This window comes from Rhinatrema bivittatum, chromosome 7, assembly GCF_901001135.1.
Source record: "Rhinatrema bivittatum chromosome 7, aRhiBiv1.1, whole genome shotgun sequence".
Taxonomy (NCBI): domain Eukaryota; kingdom Metazoa; phylum Chordata; class Amphibia; order Gymnophiona; family Rhinatrematidae; genus Rhinatrema; species Rhinatrema bivittatum.
The window spans coordinates 149,401,081-149,415,592 of NC_042621.1; the positions used below are offsets into that span (position 1 = coordinate 149,401,081).

The 14,512-nt window shown below is 39.9% G+C and overlaps 1 protein-coding gene across 4 annotated transcripts in view; it reads right to left on the reverse strand.

The window, feature by feature from the left end:
- WAPL (WAPL cohesin release factor) overlaps window positions 1-14,512 on the reverse strand; it is a 533,375-nt gene that overhangs the window by 102,585 nt on the left and 416,278 nt on the right. For all 4 annotated transcript variants that reach the window (XM_029609312.1, XM_029609314.1, XM_029609311.1 and 1 more), the window contains exon 12: window positions 772-848. In XM_029609312.1, the coding sequence (XP_029465172.1) occupies window positions 772-848 (77 nt within the window). The remainder of the gene's footprint in view (window positions 1-771; window positions 849-14,512) is intronic.

Genomic DNA, 14,512 nt, shown 5'->3' on the forward strand with positions numbered 1-14,512 from the left:
TGTCAAATGCTTTCTGAAAATCCAAATACACTGTATCAACTGGCTCATCTTTACACGTTTGTTTACACCAGTTCAGAATCAGACAATCTTAAAGCACAATGGCAATCTAAGCAGACTCATGCTTTGAAAAGCCCAGCAAAGCCTTGAGAGGCACAGCGGGAAGCACAGCACCAGAAACACAGTCCTGAAATTAGCTTTCATCTTAAGCTTCTTTCTTCTTGTAGAAGTATATGTTCTATTTTATAAATTTAGCTCAGTGTTTTTCAAATGGGATTCTGTGAAACCCAATGATTCCATGCAATTTTATATATACTTTGGGATGGGAAGAGGGAAAGAAGGTTAAGGCTCTTCAGAATTTCACAACAGGATTCAAATCAGCAGAGTTAAAATGCCATTTTAAAAATTCCATATCAAGTAAGTTAATACAAGCTCAATGTTTTCATTAAAAACTGCCAAAAAAAATGAAAAGCTGTTAATCTTTCAAATGGAAAACCCCTTGGCTCATTATATCTAATTTTAAATTTACCTTTCTTCAAAGCTATGCATTAGAGCTCAAGACATTTAGCTTAAGCTTTATAATGTGTAACAAAAAATATCTATAAAGGCTGTTCCAGCACACATACTTTTAGCTCAAAATAAGTAGATACATTCTAAAGGGTTCAACATTGTATTCTGTTGTATTCAAGTTAGGGTTTCACAGTCATGTACACATGGCCATTAAATTTCTATAACAATAATACATTTAACAAGAAAAGAACCAAAAAAACATACTTAGCTGATGAGACTATAAGTTGTGAGTCTTTGTAGGCTATTAGGTAGCTTTGATTCTCAGGGTTATGCACAGTTACCTAGTGTAAGAAAAAGCAGGACATTTATAGATTCATATCGGTTATTTTTAGGTGATACATCTGTGTAAAAATGTCAGAATATTCTGGCCTTGTTAATTTATCAATTGTCTCAGTACAATTAACATAAAATGGAAATTATTCCTTCCTGCTGGATACCTCATTTGACAGATGTTCTATAAATAAGACAACTTTGGGTAAGGCACAATGCCAAACATGACTATCTTAACTCAAAGGGTACAAAACACAGATATACAACTGGATTCTTATCCCAAGCTGCATCTACAAGCTGCATTTGTTTTGCCTTCTTTTTTGCAGTAACCCCCCTCCTATTGGTGATTTTATGCCAGGTCACTGATCTGGAACCTTTTTAAACTTGCTTCTTTTTTCTCCATTGCAGCTGAAGTGTGGAAGTTCAGCTGGTCCAAACCTGGTATCTTATTTTTTAGTATTTTTTTTATTTTAGAAAATTATCTCTGATGCTTTTACTCTATTTCTTCCTCCCAAAATGCCATAAGCAATAGCACCTAATTCAAATTCTGTATCTTATAACAAAAGTTTTCCACCTTTAAAACAGTCACCATTTAGTCTAGCATTTCTGTTACTGCCTGCTTGCATCTGTGTGTTGGATATGGGGAGAAAAAGATTATGAGAGAAGAGTGACTAAAACCCAACATGCTTTTCTATTATTTACGCTGATACCCAAAAACATGAACCTCACAACTAACAAAAATAAAGGTTAACAAAAAATGCATACAAGATACCTTTTTACTGAAATAACATTTCTTGACAAGCTTTTGAGAGCTAATTCTGTCTTCAAATCAGAATACAATAAAGACTATTAGCTCTCAAAAGCAAGTCAAGAAATGTATTAGTGAGCCTAATTAAAAAAAAAAAAAAAGTATTGCCTGATTTCTGATGGAAGCACCATGCCGGACTAGACTGGGCTAGAATTGCTCTGGGAGACTCCTCTGGAATCTGCAAGTATTAATTCTCCTTCACCGATACTGACTAAAAGCAAAAGTAACATTTGTTCTAGACTACAAACATTTATAGTACCAAAACTGAGGATATGAGTATAAAACAGAGCCGAATGACATGCGACGAGACTAATAGTGGTGGAAATAAAATGGCTTCAGAATCTGTTAGAAATGCTTTAGACAAAAAAAAAGCAGTTATAGTGATCTCGGAAGAAGAGATTGTTAGCATTTCATAAGGGGTCTTCGGTGGCCTCAGAGGATAGACTCTGCAAGTTTCAGTTAGCAATAGATGAGATCCATGAAAATTATGAAACATTAGCAAATAACAGAAGACAAGTACAGAACTGAAGCCCCGAATGACTACACAAATCTGCTGGAGCAACGGGTGGAAGACATTAAAGAAAATGAGAAACTTTTAAAATGCCTCTAGGATCAAGAAAACAGGGGCTGTCGTAATAATCTGAGGCTGATTGGCTTATTTGATACAGTTAAAGGCAAGGACTTAGAGCACATCTTTAAATACTGGCTCCCGGACAAATAGACCTGGACATGTTGCCCGCAGCCATGGTGTGTGAACGTGTGCATTGAGTAGGTATGTATAAAGACAATGGCAAGCACCCTAGGCTGGTTATGGAAAATTAAAATCCTCCATGCATTCCGGAAAAAAACATGAGATAAGAGTCTGAGGGTCACCATTTACTGTTGTTTAATGTTTATTCTGCAAAAGCAGCTGCTCATCGAAAGGAGCTATCTCCTATTGGCACAATGCTGCTCCACAGAGGAATTAATTTTACTCTGTTTCCTGCAAAAAAATATGTTCACCATGGAGGTAAAATACTCTGTTTTACAACTAAACATCAAGCAGATCAGTTCTTGCAGAAGTTGGGACAAGATTAATATTTTAGATATGGCTACTAGGACAGGACTAATTTTTTATTTCAGGATTTTTTTGTTGAAATACAGGACATTGCTCTAAGTGGACTTGTGACTTCATGGTGTGGAAACCATCTTGAGTCTGGAGCTGTATAACAACAAAGGCCCATAATTCTGGTTCTAAACATATTATGAGCTGCTTTGAGCAGCAGTCTGGTTGGAAAGGCTAATATCTAAATCAGTTGTGGCCTTATGATTCTATGCCTCGAGGACAAATATTGACATTGTTGCCGCTATTATCTGTATTTGAGCGAGAGAAAAACGATCTATGTATTATGCTGTTCTGCTACATGAATGCCTATGCTGGGTTTCTATTGAGAGTGTAGACGTGCCTTACAGCTTTTGCTGATGGACTGAACATGCTGAGCTATGGGAGCAAGGTGGAACTTTGTTATTCTTTTACTCACCAAAGCACTTTGCATGACTCCAAAATGTTTTTCCTAGAATTGTCTGAGATGCCATTTTTCTATGCTGTTTTTACTAATTGCTGATGTTGTAGAAGGGGAACAGTGACTAAAGCTAAATCACTTTAAATAAGCGGTAGGTTCTCCCATGGCCAAATTTTCTGGCTGCTCACAAAGTTGGTGGAAAAGAGAAAAGCAGTGGGAGAAAGAGCAAAGTGGAGAATGTGCAGCTTCTATTTTGATCTTTTGGGGTTTGTGTGAATGTGCAACTGTGAATGTTTGATTTGTGCCTGGATAGGGACTTGTGGGGTGTTTGGTGGGAAGGGAAGGGGACATCTAAGGTTAGGATGGATGGTAAAGGGCTTGAAATATGGGCTACACTTGATTATTTCCTTGTGCTTAGGTTAGGAGGCATGAGGAAATGTTTTCTGTTTCTTTTCATGCTAATTCTAGGGGTCTATGTCCTAATCTAGTAATAATGTCAAGACAGCATTCATTCACCTTTAAATTGTACAAAAATACTTATTTGGAAGAAAGCACAAATTAAGATAGCATATCTGCAAGAAACACACTTGACTGACATTAATCACCTAAAACTGAAAAAAAGATCAAGTAGGATATTGTGGGTTTGCATCTTATTATAGAAGGCAATGTGGAGTGACAATTTTAAGAAACAAGAGCTTTTCACTTGTTTTAGAAAAAGACTGAGAAAGGTAAAATTTGTCTTTATGTTTGGAACATTATATGGGATCAAGTCTCTAACATCTACTTATGACAATTTTTTTTTTTACTATGTTAATCACTAAACTATTAGGTTTCCTGGATTATAAAATGATTTTGGGAGGAGATTAACAGTGGCGGATTGCAAACCTCTTACACCTTATAGGCCACAAGTTCAATGTAAGGGGGTAAATTTGGAGAGAGAAAAGTTGAACCTATTTGATAATTGGAGACTTCTACACCAGGATGAAAGGGATTATACTTTCTTTTCAAATGCATATCAAAGCTATTTTAGGATTGATTACCTCCTCATCTCAAACTATTTTCTGCGATGATTTTAGTAATGGAGAAATTACTTACCTGATAATTTCATTTTCCATAATGGAGACAGATGAATTCTGGACCACTTGGTTTATATGCTCCCCTGCCAGCAGATGGAAACGTGCAAGCTGTCACAGTATATATAATGCGGCAGTGACCCCAGCCTGCCAGAGTGCCCTGCTTACTTCCACCATGGAGAATAAACAGGCGATCCGTCTTTCGAAAAGACTCAAGAGACCTCCAGATACCGCACGACAAGATGCTTAACATCCAATGAGCGCAAAAGGCAAAACTCCTCTGCATCCCTGACCTTATCTAGGGATGGCAAGGAGATGGACTAATTCAAATGAAAGTCCGAGACTACCTTGAGCAAGAAGGATGGAACAGTATGCAGCAGTAACGCCCCCAGAGTCACCTGAAGAAACAGCTCCTAGCAAGACAAGGCTTGCAGAGAAATCAGACACGCAGAACATATAGCCACCAGGAACAGTATCTTCAAAGTCAAAAACCGTAAGGAAAAGCTACCAAGTGGCTGGAACGCAGGGCCCGCCAAAACGTCCAGCACCAAATTAAGACTCCACAATGGAACATGTATCCTCAAGGGAAGTCTAAGGTGCTTCACTCCCTTCAAAAAATGGACCACATCAGGATGAGACAAGGAAACACCATTCACCAGACCTCAAACAGGCAGGAGCTACAACATGCACCTTCAAGGAATTAAGGGCCAAGCCTTTATTCAATCCATTCTGCAAAACATCCAGAATGAGAGGGATCTTAACTGAACGAAGAAAACCCGCTACTCACACCAGGCTTCAAAAAACTCTCCAAACCTGCACATAAGCCAAGGAAGTGGAGGACTTGTAAGCACGGAGTAAAGAGGCAATCACCGCAGAGGAATAACTTCACTTTAACAGGCGAGTCCTCTCAAGGACCAAACTGTAAGACAGAATTGAGTCGGATCCTCATGAAAAATCGGTCCTGCTAAAGCAGATCCATGGTGCAGCAGAAGAAGAAGAGGGGCCTCCACCAGGAGTAGTCACAAATCCAGATACCACGGACGCCTGGGCCAGTCCGGCTCCACCAGGAGTACTAGCCCCCTGTGGCCTTCGTTCTTGAGAATTATCCTGCCCAGTAAGGGCCACAGAGGAAAGGCATAAAGCAATCTGTCTTCCGGCCAGATCTGTATGAGAGCGTCTCTTCCCAGGGATCACGAATCTCTCCTGCGACTGTACAAGCGAGGAACCTTCCTGCAAGCCGGGACCCGATCCAGCCGGCAGGACCCTACCCTGCCTCCAGCCCAGCGTCGCCGACCACGTGACTCTCCCCTCCCTGAGCTCCTGCCCCGACCAACCCGGTAAGAGCCGCGCTGACGTCAGCGCCTGGGGGGGGGGGGGGGGGGGGGGGGACAGGAAACAAGAAAAAAAAAAAAAAAAAAGCTACGGAAGCCCTTTAAAGCAGGGCTACTCACCGTGGTGCCGCGCGCTGAAGGAGCACGACAAAGGGGCCTGCCCCTTGGTGCGCCCCTTAGTGTGCCCTCAGTGTGTTCCCGTCACCCATCTCCAACCTACAGACTAATTCCTCTCAAGCTGACCAGACGCCAACCGACTCAACATAACGCACCCTGAGCTCCATGCTCAGTCCTGGAGGATGAAGCTTGCTTATACTCCATAATCTGCTCGCCCATCCACTCTCCTACATAAGGACCTGAAGACCAGGAGGCCCACTCAACCTGCTCACGCAGCATACGGACTCTCACTCAACTCTCAACCGCCTCACTCTGCAAACGGACGCTCACTCAACTCTCAACCACCTCACTCAGCAGATGGTCGCTCACTCAACTCTCAACCGCCTCACTCAGCTTTACAGGACTCTCACTCGAACTTCAGCCACGCCCCAACTCTTCAACAAAGGGACGCTCACTCAAAGCTCACCCAGCCCCTCACAAGAGAAACATGACACAAGGCTACCCAATCCCTGTCCTACAACACACCGCGCTTACCAAAGAAAAATCAGAGAAGCTTCTCAGGTCCCGTGCTACCAGATCTCTCATACCAATCATGATCTCCCCCCTTTACTCAACTTCTGGGTCTTACATTATTCTCATTGACCCTATTCAATGCTCAATCGCTCACTAAGAAATCACATATCCTAAACGATTATCTCCTCGACTCAAAGCCAGACATCTGCGCTATAACGGAAACTTGGCTTAAACCCACAGACATAGCCCTGATAAAGCAACTACCTACACATCTCTATGACTTTTTCTCTCTTCCTAGACAAAAAAAGAGAGGCGGCGGCCTGCTCCTAGCGGCCAAGAAAGAACTTAGGTTAACTCTACAACCAGCCAAGTCTACATCTAAATTAGAATTAGGCCTGTTCAAATCTGACCAGCTTCAAATCCTTCTCGTTTATGCTCCGCCAGGTCTCTTAGACACAGACACCTTCCCCCATCGTAGAAACAAATAGCCAGATATATCAATCTAGATGCCCCCACTATGATCCTAGGAGACTTCAACCTCCACGTTGATTCAATCCCTCTCTCTACCAACTGCGACATTTTCCTCTCCTCCCTCAAGGCTATGGGTTTCAATCAAATTATCAACAAACCCACCCATAAAAGCAGGTCATACTTTAGACCTCATCTTCATAAATTCTGGCTTATCACATTCTACCCCCCTGAATGCACCCCAGTCCCCTGGTCGGACCATTCATTGATTTCCACCACCCTCACGAGAAAAGAAAATCCCAACTCTCACCCCACTCAATCTACTTTTCACTACAGAAGATCTTGCTCCCCTGAGATCCTTAGTGAGCACCTAACAAAGGAACTACTCAACATAGATGTCTCAACACCCAACTCAGCGCTGCTCTCATGGCACAGCATCACAGAATCAGTAGCAAACAAAATATGCCCTCTTACAACCAGAAAAATCAATCAGACGTCTAACGGGAATCAACCATGGTTCTCCGATGAACTCAGAAAACTTAAACAAAACCTCAGACAGAAAGAGAACAAATGGCGTAAGACCCCATGCCTGAGCACACTAGCCGCCTACAAATCAGCCCTCCACTCTTCGAACAAAAAAAGAATTTTACGCCCACAGAATCCACGACCTCGTTTTTGATGCCAAGGCCCCATTCTCCTACGTATCTGAACTCACGAAAACCATCACCCCACCCACCCCGGATGATCAAGCACAATCAAAGGCAAATGAACTCGCAACTTTCTTCCAGAGCAAAATATCCAACATACTAACACTCCTGCCCATCAACCCTACCTATGCTCCCATCTCCATCTCGTCAAACTCCAGAACCACATTGGATTCATTTGAACCTACATCTGCCCTAGAGATAGAATCCTTAATAAAGAAAATGAAACCCTCATACCATCCCCTCGATCAAATCCCAATTAAACTACTCCTATCGGTGCCAGATGCCATTTCCAAACATCTAGTGGATATCATAAACTGCTCACTATCCCAAGGAATTTTCCCTGACATACTGAAACTCGCCACACTCAAACCCCTGCTCAAGAAACCAAACCTTGAACATAGACCTTATCTTGCTGTAAGACACTGTGCTCTGCTAGTTGGAAAAAGCATGAAATAAATTATGATAGTAATTACATTTATTATACATAAGTGAAAATGCAATATTCAAAGTAACTGAGGTATAAAATTATAACACTAGTGGTGCTAAGAATTTCAGTCAAAAGAAATTGCCAAATTTTCCAAAACTATGCCAAGTCAAACATGAATATATTATAAATATATGAATTACAAACAGGCATTACTGAATAGCAGTATAATTCATATGCTGGAACAGCTGATTTGTGTGTTAATTATTGCAATAGATGACAAGATTACTTAACTGAACCACCTTTAAACAGGGTAATTGAGGCAATGAAAGCGGCAATTATGCTCAATTTAACTAATGCATGCTGAAGCAATTTAAGCTATATAGAACATTTAAGCAAAAGAATACCTAGTTAATGATAGATCTCTGAAAACCATTTGTAATCATAAAACAGTCACTGAATAGTGAAGCCAAATCATATTTTCCTAAACCAAATGCCTGAACACTGTAATGTTACCAATATTGTAACATAATCTAGCTCATCAGTTAACAGTTTATATTACAATATAGTACAAGTTAAGAGGCTAATACTATAAGCAATGGGGCAGATTTTAAAAAAGTACGCGCGTGTGTACTTTTGTTCGCGCAACCGGCGCAAACAAAAATACGACGGATTTTAAAAGATATGCGCGTAGCCACGCATATCTTTTAAAATCCGGGGTTGGCGTGCACAAGGCTGCGCAAAATTGGCAGCCTGCGCGCGCCGAGCCACGCAGCCTGCCTCAGTTCCCTCCGAGGCCGCTCCGAAATCGGAGCGGCCTTGGAGGGAACTTAACTAAATCCCCCTCCCCTACCTTATTTTGTTGAGTTAGGCCTGCTTCTGGTAGGCGTAACTTGCGCGCGTCGCCAGCTCCCTGCCCCGGCACAGGCAGTTGTGCCGGAGCACTCAGCCCCGCCCTGGACCGCCATCCCGCCTCCACGGACCGCTGCCATGCCCCCGAACGCCACACTGCCCCCGACACGCCCCCCATGCAAAGCCCCGGGACTTATGCACGTCCCGGGGCTTTGCGTGCACCGGCGGCCTATGCAAAATAGGCGTGCAGGGCTTTTAAAATCTACCCCAATGGGTACATCACTCGTGATGGCAATGGTATGGGTGTGTCCATCTATTTGTGTCTGATGAAACTAATTTGAGCAATCCAATGGTTTAATATAGAAGCAACATTTTAGCTCAGCTAGATTTATGCCCTTAAGTTTGCAGACTTTATGTAGTACATCACAAAAGAAATGCTGTAGAGAAGAAAAAAAATATGGTAATACCATGGCCTAAAGCAAGGCTGAAAAAAATCCTGAGCACTATGGAGTCCATAATTTAGTACCTGGCATCTGATATAGCCTGGGTCCAGAGGAGTAGCTGCTGTGGCCTGTACTATGGCCATGGGCTTCCCCTTGTTGTTTGGCTAACCAGAACAGGAGAGGCTGGCAGAGGAATGGTAGAAAAGAGAATAGAGGCAGGGGGAGAAGTAAAGATGGAAGGTAGAGAAGCATAAATAGGTTAAGGAGGAAAGAGGCATGGGAGGAACAGTAAAGAAAGGAAAAGCATAAAAAGAAAAAAACAAGGATGGAAATGAAAACCATGCTTATGCATGATTTTCTAGAGCTTTTCAACTTTAAACCTATTGAAAATTACCTCACCTTTATGGAAAGTACCAGGCACATGCTATATCTTTCCCCTAAATTTGGACCCAATCAGTCATCTTTTATGCAAATTATCATACCCCAAGATAGACAGATGGATAGAATTACTGCTACAGTGTGCTTTCGAATATGACTGAAAAGCACAAAGCAAAATAAACAGAGACCAAAATACAAATTGGAAATAAAAGGAAAAAGTAAAAAAACAAACTGTTTTCTTTGGCCATTTTAATTTTTGGCTGGTATCCAAGTTTTAAAAATGTTTTCACCCCAAGATAACAGCAAATAGTAAGAGATCAACAGTTTAGATATCTATATTGTCCAGATATTAGACTGTGTGTCCGGGCTCTGCTGCTATTGCACCCATGGAGGATGACAGTGAGCTATGCTCCCTGCATTAACATCACGCCCAAAGGGTAACAGCATTTTTAAATTGTAAGAACAGATTATATGCATGGATATACACATACATACTATATATATATTTAGAACTACCCTCTATGAAGTAGTATTTTGGATTCTCTAAGTTTATGAACTCTAATTTCAAAATTGACATGAGTGGGGCAGAAGAAAGAATGGCTGTACTGTGCCACCTAAACAATCAATTAGCCCCTTATAGACTGGACATTAAGATTAACTCAGGGTTAATTTTGACTAATAAGGCTGCACATTACTTAATTCTTCATCTTACCATTTAATTCTAGATCTATTGTCTCTAAAAATGTTTTTTTCCCCTGAATTTATTTTGTCTCATTATCTTCAAATCCTTGCAAGTATAGAGATCTTAGTCTGTCCCATCAGGCTATACCTTCTTATATAAAAATAGATTGAGAAGGAAGGTACGTGGAGTAGCTTTAATTTTTTCTACTAAGCTTACTTACTGTGAAAGAACTAGATTTAAGCTCTACCTGTTCTATTGAAGCTCTATTAGTATAGAACAAGGATTAAATATCCTGGCAATTTATAACCCACTGGACATTTTTAAGTTGATTATTGGCTGAAATTATGAAACAGTCACTAATGTTCAGAAGTTTAGGTTATTTATTGAAACTTGGAGATTTTAATGTTCATATAGATAACCCTGTCAAACCAAACAAGTCAATCTTTACATAAATCTTGGGTGATTTAGGCCTGCAGCAGTAAGTTAAAAACATTCATGAAACCAGCCATATCTTAGATCCAATTTTTACTTCCAAAAAACTTAAAATCCTAGAAGTGTCTATGAAAATAGAAAAACTACCCTAGTCTGATCACTTTTTAATTACTTTTGTATTAGATATCCAAGATACTAGCATTTTTAAACAGACCCCATCGAGCCACTTAGGAATGTGAAAGACCTGACTTAAGATATATTGCAAGAAGAGTTGTATAGTTTCCAAATCTGCCTTTAGCAGTTCAAGTACCTCACTGGAACTTCATCCTCTGTTCTGCAGTAAATAAAGGGGCTTCTTTGAAACCTCTTGCTACAAATCAAGAGAACAGATGCCAATGGTATCGCTCTGATCTTAGACTTTTGAAAAGGTAAACCAGGCACATGAAAAGAAAATGGAGAAAAAGATGGTAGTGAAGATAAAGCAAGTTTGTTTACCGCAAACTATGTTCTCCAGAGACAGTAGGATAAATTAGCCATGGTATGTGGATGTCGTCATTCGGAGACACTAAATGGACCCTTTCATACACAATAATGATGGCACAAAAACCATCCAGACTGCCCAGTAAGCTTCTTATGGTAGTATCTGCCACTTCATACAGGACACCCCTGTGTTTCTCTCAAGGGTAGTAACTGTTGCTTCGTGCAGTTACCCCCAAGCCTTGATAATGGTAGTAATATTTATAATCAAAGCCAAGCAACTGTCAAACTCATAACGAATTACTGCTAGCAAAAGTTTTACTGGGTGAGGAGCCTTTATAATAATTTAGACAATGCTACTTGATGTTATTTGCTTTGGGACTTGGCCGTAGAAGTCATCCTGTGCTTTTTCCTTTATGTCTGTGTGTCAGTACCCCAGACCATAAAAGTCTAGGCCCATGATGGTTGTTGTCTATATCCAGCTTTTGGTCTTTTGAGCATGGGCAAGAATTTCCAGTGGATATTGACTTTTGAGCTTCCTTAGTTAATTTTAGAGATAACTAGCTAGGTAGTCCACTTTCCAAGGAGGCTGGCAGTTATTTAGCATGGATAATTCATCCTGTCTACAGAAAACACCATTTATGGTAAGCAAATTTGCTTTCTCTGTCAATAGGCAGGGCTGAATTAGCCATGACATGTGGGGAGTCCCAAACTGCGCATTGCAGTGCAGCATTTACTCAATAAGCAACCTAGACCTTCACCATGAAGAATAGATTATTGGGTGAACAGGTTACGCAAAACTGATTGTCCAGTGATAAATTGTCCAGACAGCAATGGTATAGAAAGGTGTGTATTGATGACCATATTTCAACTTTGCAAGTGTCTTCAAGAGGTAATGCTCACAGATGAACCACTGTTATCTGTAACTTGTAGGACTGTTAGCATATAGCAGTGTCTGATACAGTCTGTTAGCCAGCTGGACAACATACATTTGGCCACTGCTGTGCCCAGTCTTAGGATCGTAAGAGATGAATAGTTGCGAAGCCTGATGTCACAGAGTTCTTCTTTTGTAAGAAATCAAGGCGTGGCATTCAGTTTCTGGTGCTTATGGATTCAAGCATAGCTGCAACAATTGATCTGGTTAGTAACTATTTTACAAACATTTCTTGTTGGATGAATGTTGAGTTTGAATAAGGCTAAAACCAAAATTCTTGGAATAGAGAGGTTTGATGGCTTAGAGTGCCAGATGGTACAGCCTGTATTGTATGGCAGTATTATAGAAATTTCAGATAGTGTTAAATGCTTGGAGGTCACATTACTCCAGCTTCTCTTTACTACCTTACGTCTCTCAGGTGGTTCAGTATGCCTACGTAAATAACGACTGATCAGACAACAGAAGCCCTATTGAGATTTTGTTTTCTAGACAGTGGCTTCATCTCTTATTCTTGGGGTGTTAAATTATTGTAATATTTTGTTGATAGGGATGCAGACTGCTGTGATCAAGAAGCTCCAACTTATTAAAAATAGTGCCGCTACATTAATTTGCAGTAGGAGTAGAAATGACAGTGTTGCTCCATTGTTAGTTTACCTCCACTGATTACCAGTGCTGGAGAGAATAAAGTTTAAAATACTAACTGGTTTTTCACTATTTATGGGGTAATGGTCTAAAGTACTCGATGATAAATTGGAATGGTATGTTCCAGATTGGCTCTTGCTATCTTCGCAGGGTTTCCAATTATCAACTTCAGCGTGATATGGATTAGGTTGAATCATTTTCATAAAAAAGCTTTTACTAGAATAGCTCTAAATTATGGAATATGTTATCAATTACAGTGTTGTTGGATCTGAACTATCAAAAACTCCAGAAACATTAAGTTTTTCCTGTTCCCTAGTGCTTGAATGGGTGGAGTTTTGGACTAAAAGGTTTAGCTGGTGAAGAGGGTGATTATGTTTGCTTGTTTTTATAATTTTATGGATGGTTTTATTGTAAACTGCGCTAATAGTTTTGCTCATGGTCAGTATATACATTTTTCAATAAATCAGGCAAAATAAATTGATGAACAATCATACATAATGTTAAGACTAAATAACAGAAAAAACAAGAACTAAATATGCAATCTGATTTACAAGAAAGGCAATCAATGACAGCAAAAGGACTATATCTAATATTTCACGTGCCCACGCCAGCAATATTCAAATCAAATTGTTTTTTTTAATTTGAAAAAACTGCATCAGCAAGCCTGACACAGACAATTTATTATTTATTTTTAATTTTTATATACCGGGATTCCTGTATGCAATACAAATCAATCCGGTTTACAAGTAATGAAAAGGTTGCCCTGGTCTGGGGGGTTAGACCGGGGTTATTTTACATGGAACATTTTACATGGAACATTGAACAATAACTAATCAACCACTGAACATTATTTCAAGGAAAATTGAAAGTAACAATAAAATTTAACAAATTTAAACAAAATAACAAATAACAAATAACAATGCATATAGCAGGGTCGTTCGGTCTTATCCTCATATGCGGCAAGATTTTTAGATAATTATTTTAATTATTTTGGAACTCAGTCTGTACCCGTTAATATGTAAGACCCGACAACGGCTGGTGTTTCGCATTCTACTGAATGCTTCTTCAGGAGTCTCAATTTTAATTTTTTCTTAAAGACACCCGGTCTTGACCAAATTTCAAATGGGACAAGAAAGGCATCCATATACACCACAAATGACAACCTCACAATTAAAAGCTTGATTAAAAAGCCAAGCTTTTACTGCCTTCTTGAATTTAAATAAGTTTAATTCAGCGTGGGTAACTGCGGTAAGGGGGGGGGGGGTAGAGGGGGAGGGGTAATATTTCAGGAGTAGCTGAAAGAGAATGCCCAGGTTATCGCCAACCAAACAGCAGAAGGGGCAGGGGGATGGAGAAAGCCCTTCTGAAAGGAATACAAAGCGTAAATTGGAGAGTAAGCAATTAAGACAGAATCCATAATGAAGAGCATGTTAAGTGAAATTTTGTACCTAATGTGACAGATAATACTAGTCTACATCCAAAATGCTTCTGAAATTAGTATAGTCAAACTTTACTAAATCTGGGACACTGAAAAAGAAAAATGATGCTTAAAATTGATTGGTTTTAGTTTTCAAGATATGCTACATTGTCTAAATATACGACTTTTGATTTGGGAATTGTGGAGGATAAGTGAGTTAAGAAGGGAAATGATCTCAAACTAAACCAAAAATGACCAATCTACATCTTTGAATAAATCTATGAATAAAACTATGACTGGGTTTGGACAGTACTTGCTTTTTGATCACAACAATGAATGATGCATTCTGAAGCTTGTATTGCATCATACATATGATACAATCATAACTCCCTTTACATCACCTGAACAAATCACCCTAGATCAGCTCTAGAAATCATGGTGTCATTTGTCAGTGTTTGATTTTGATTTCTGTCTG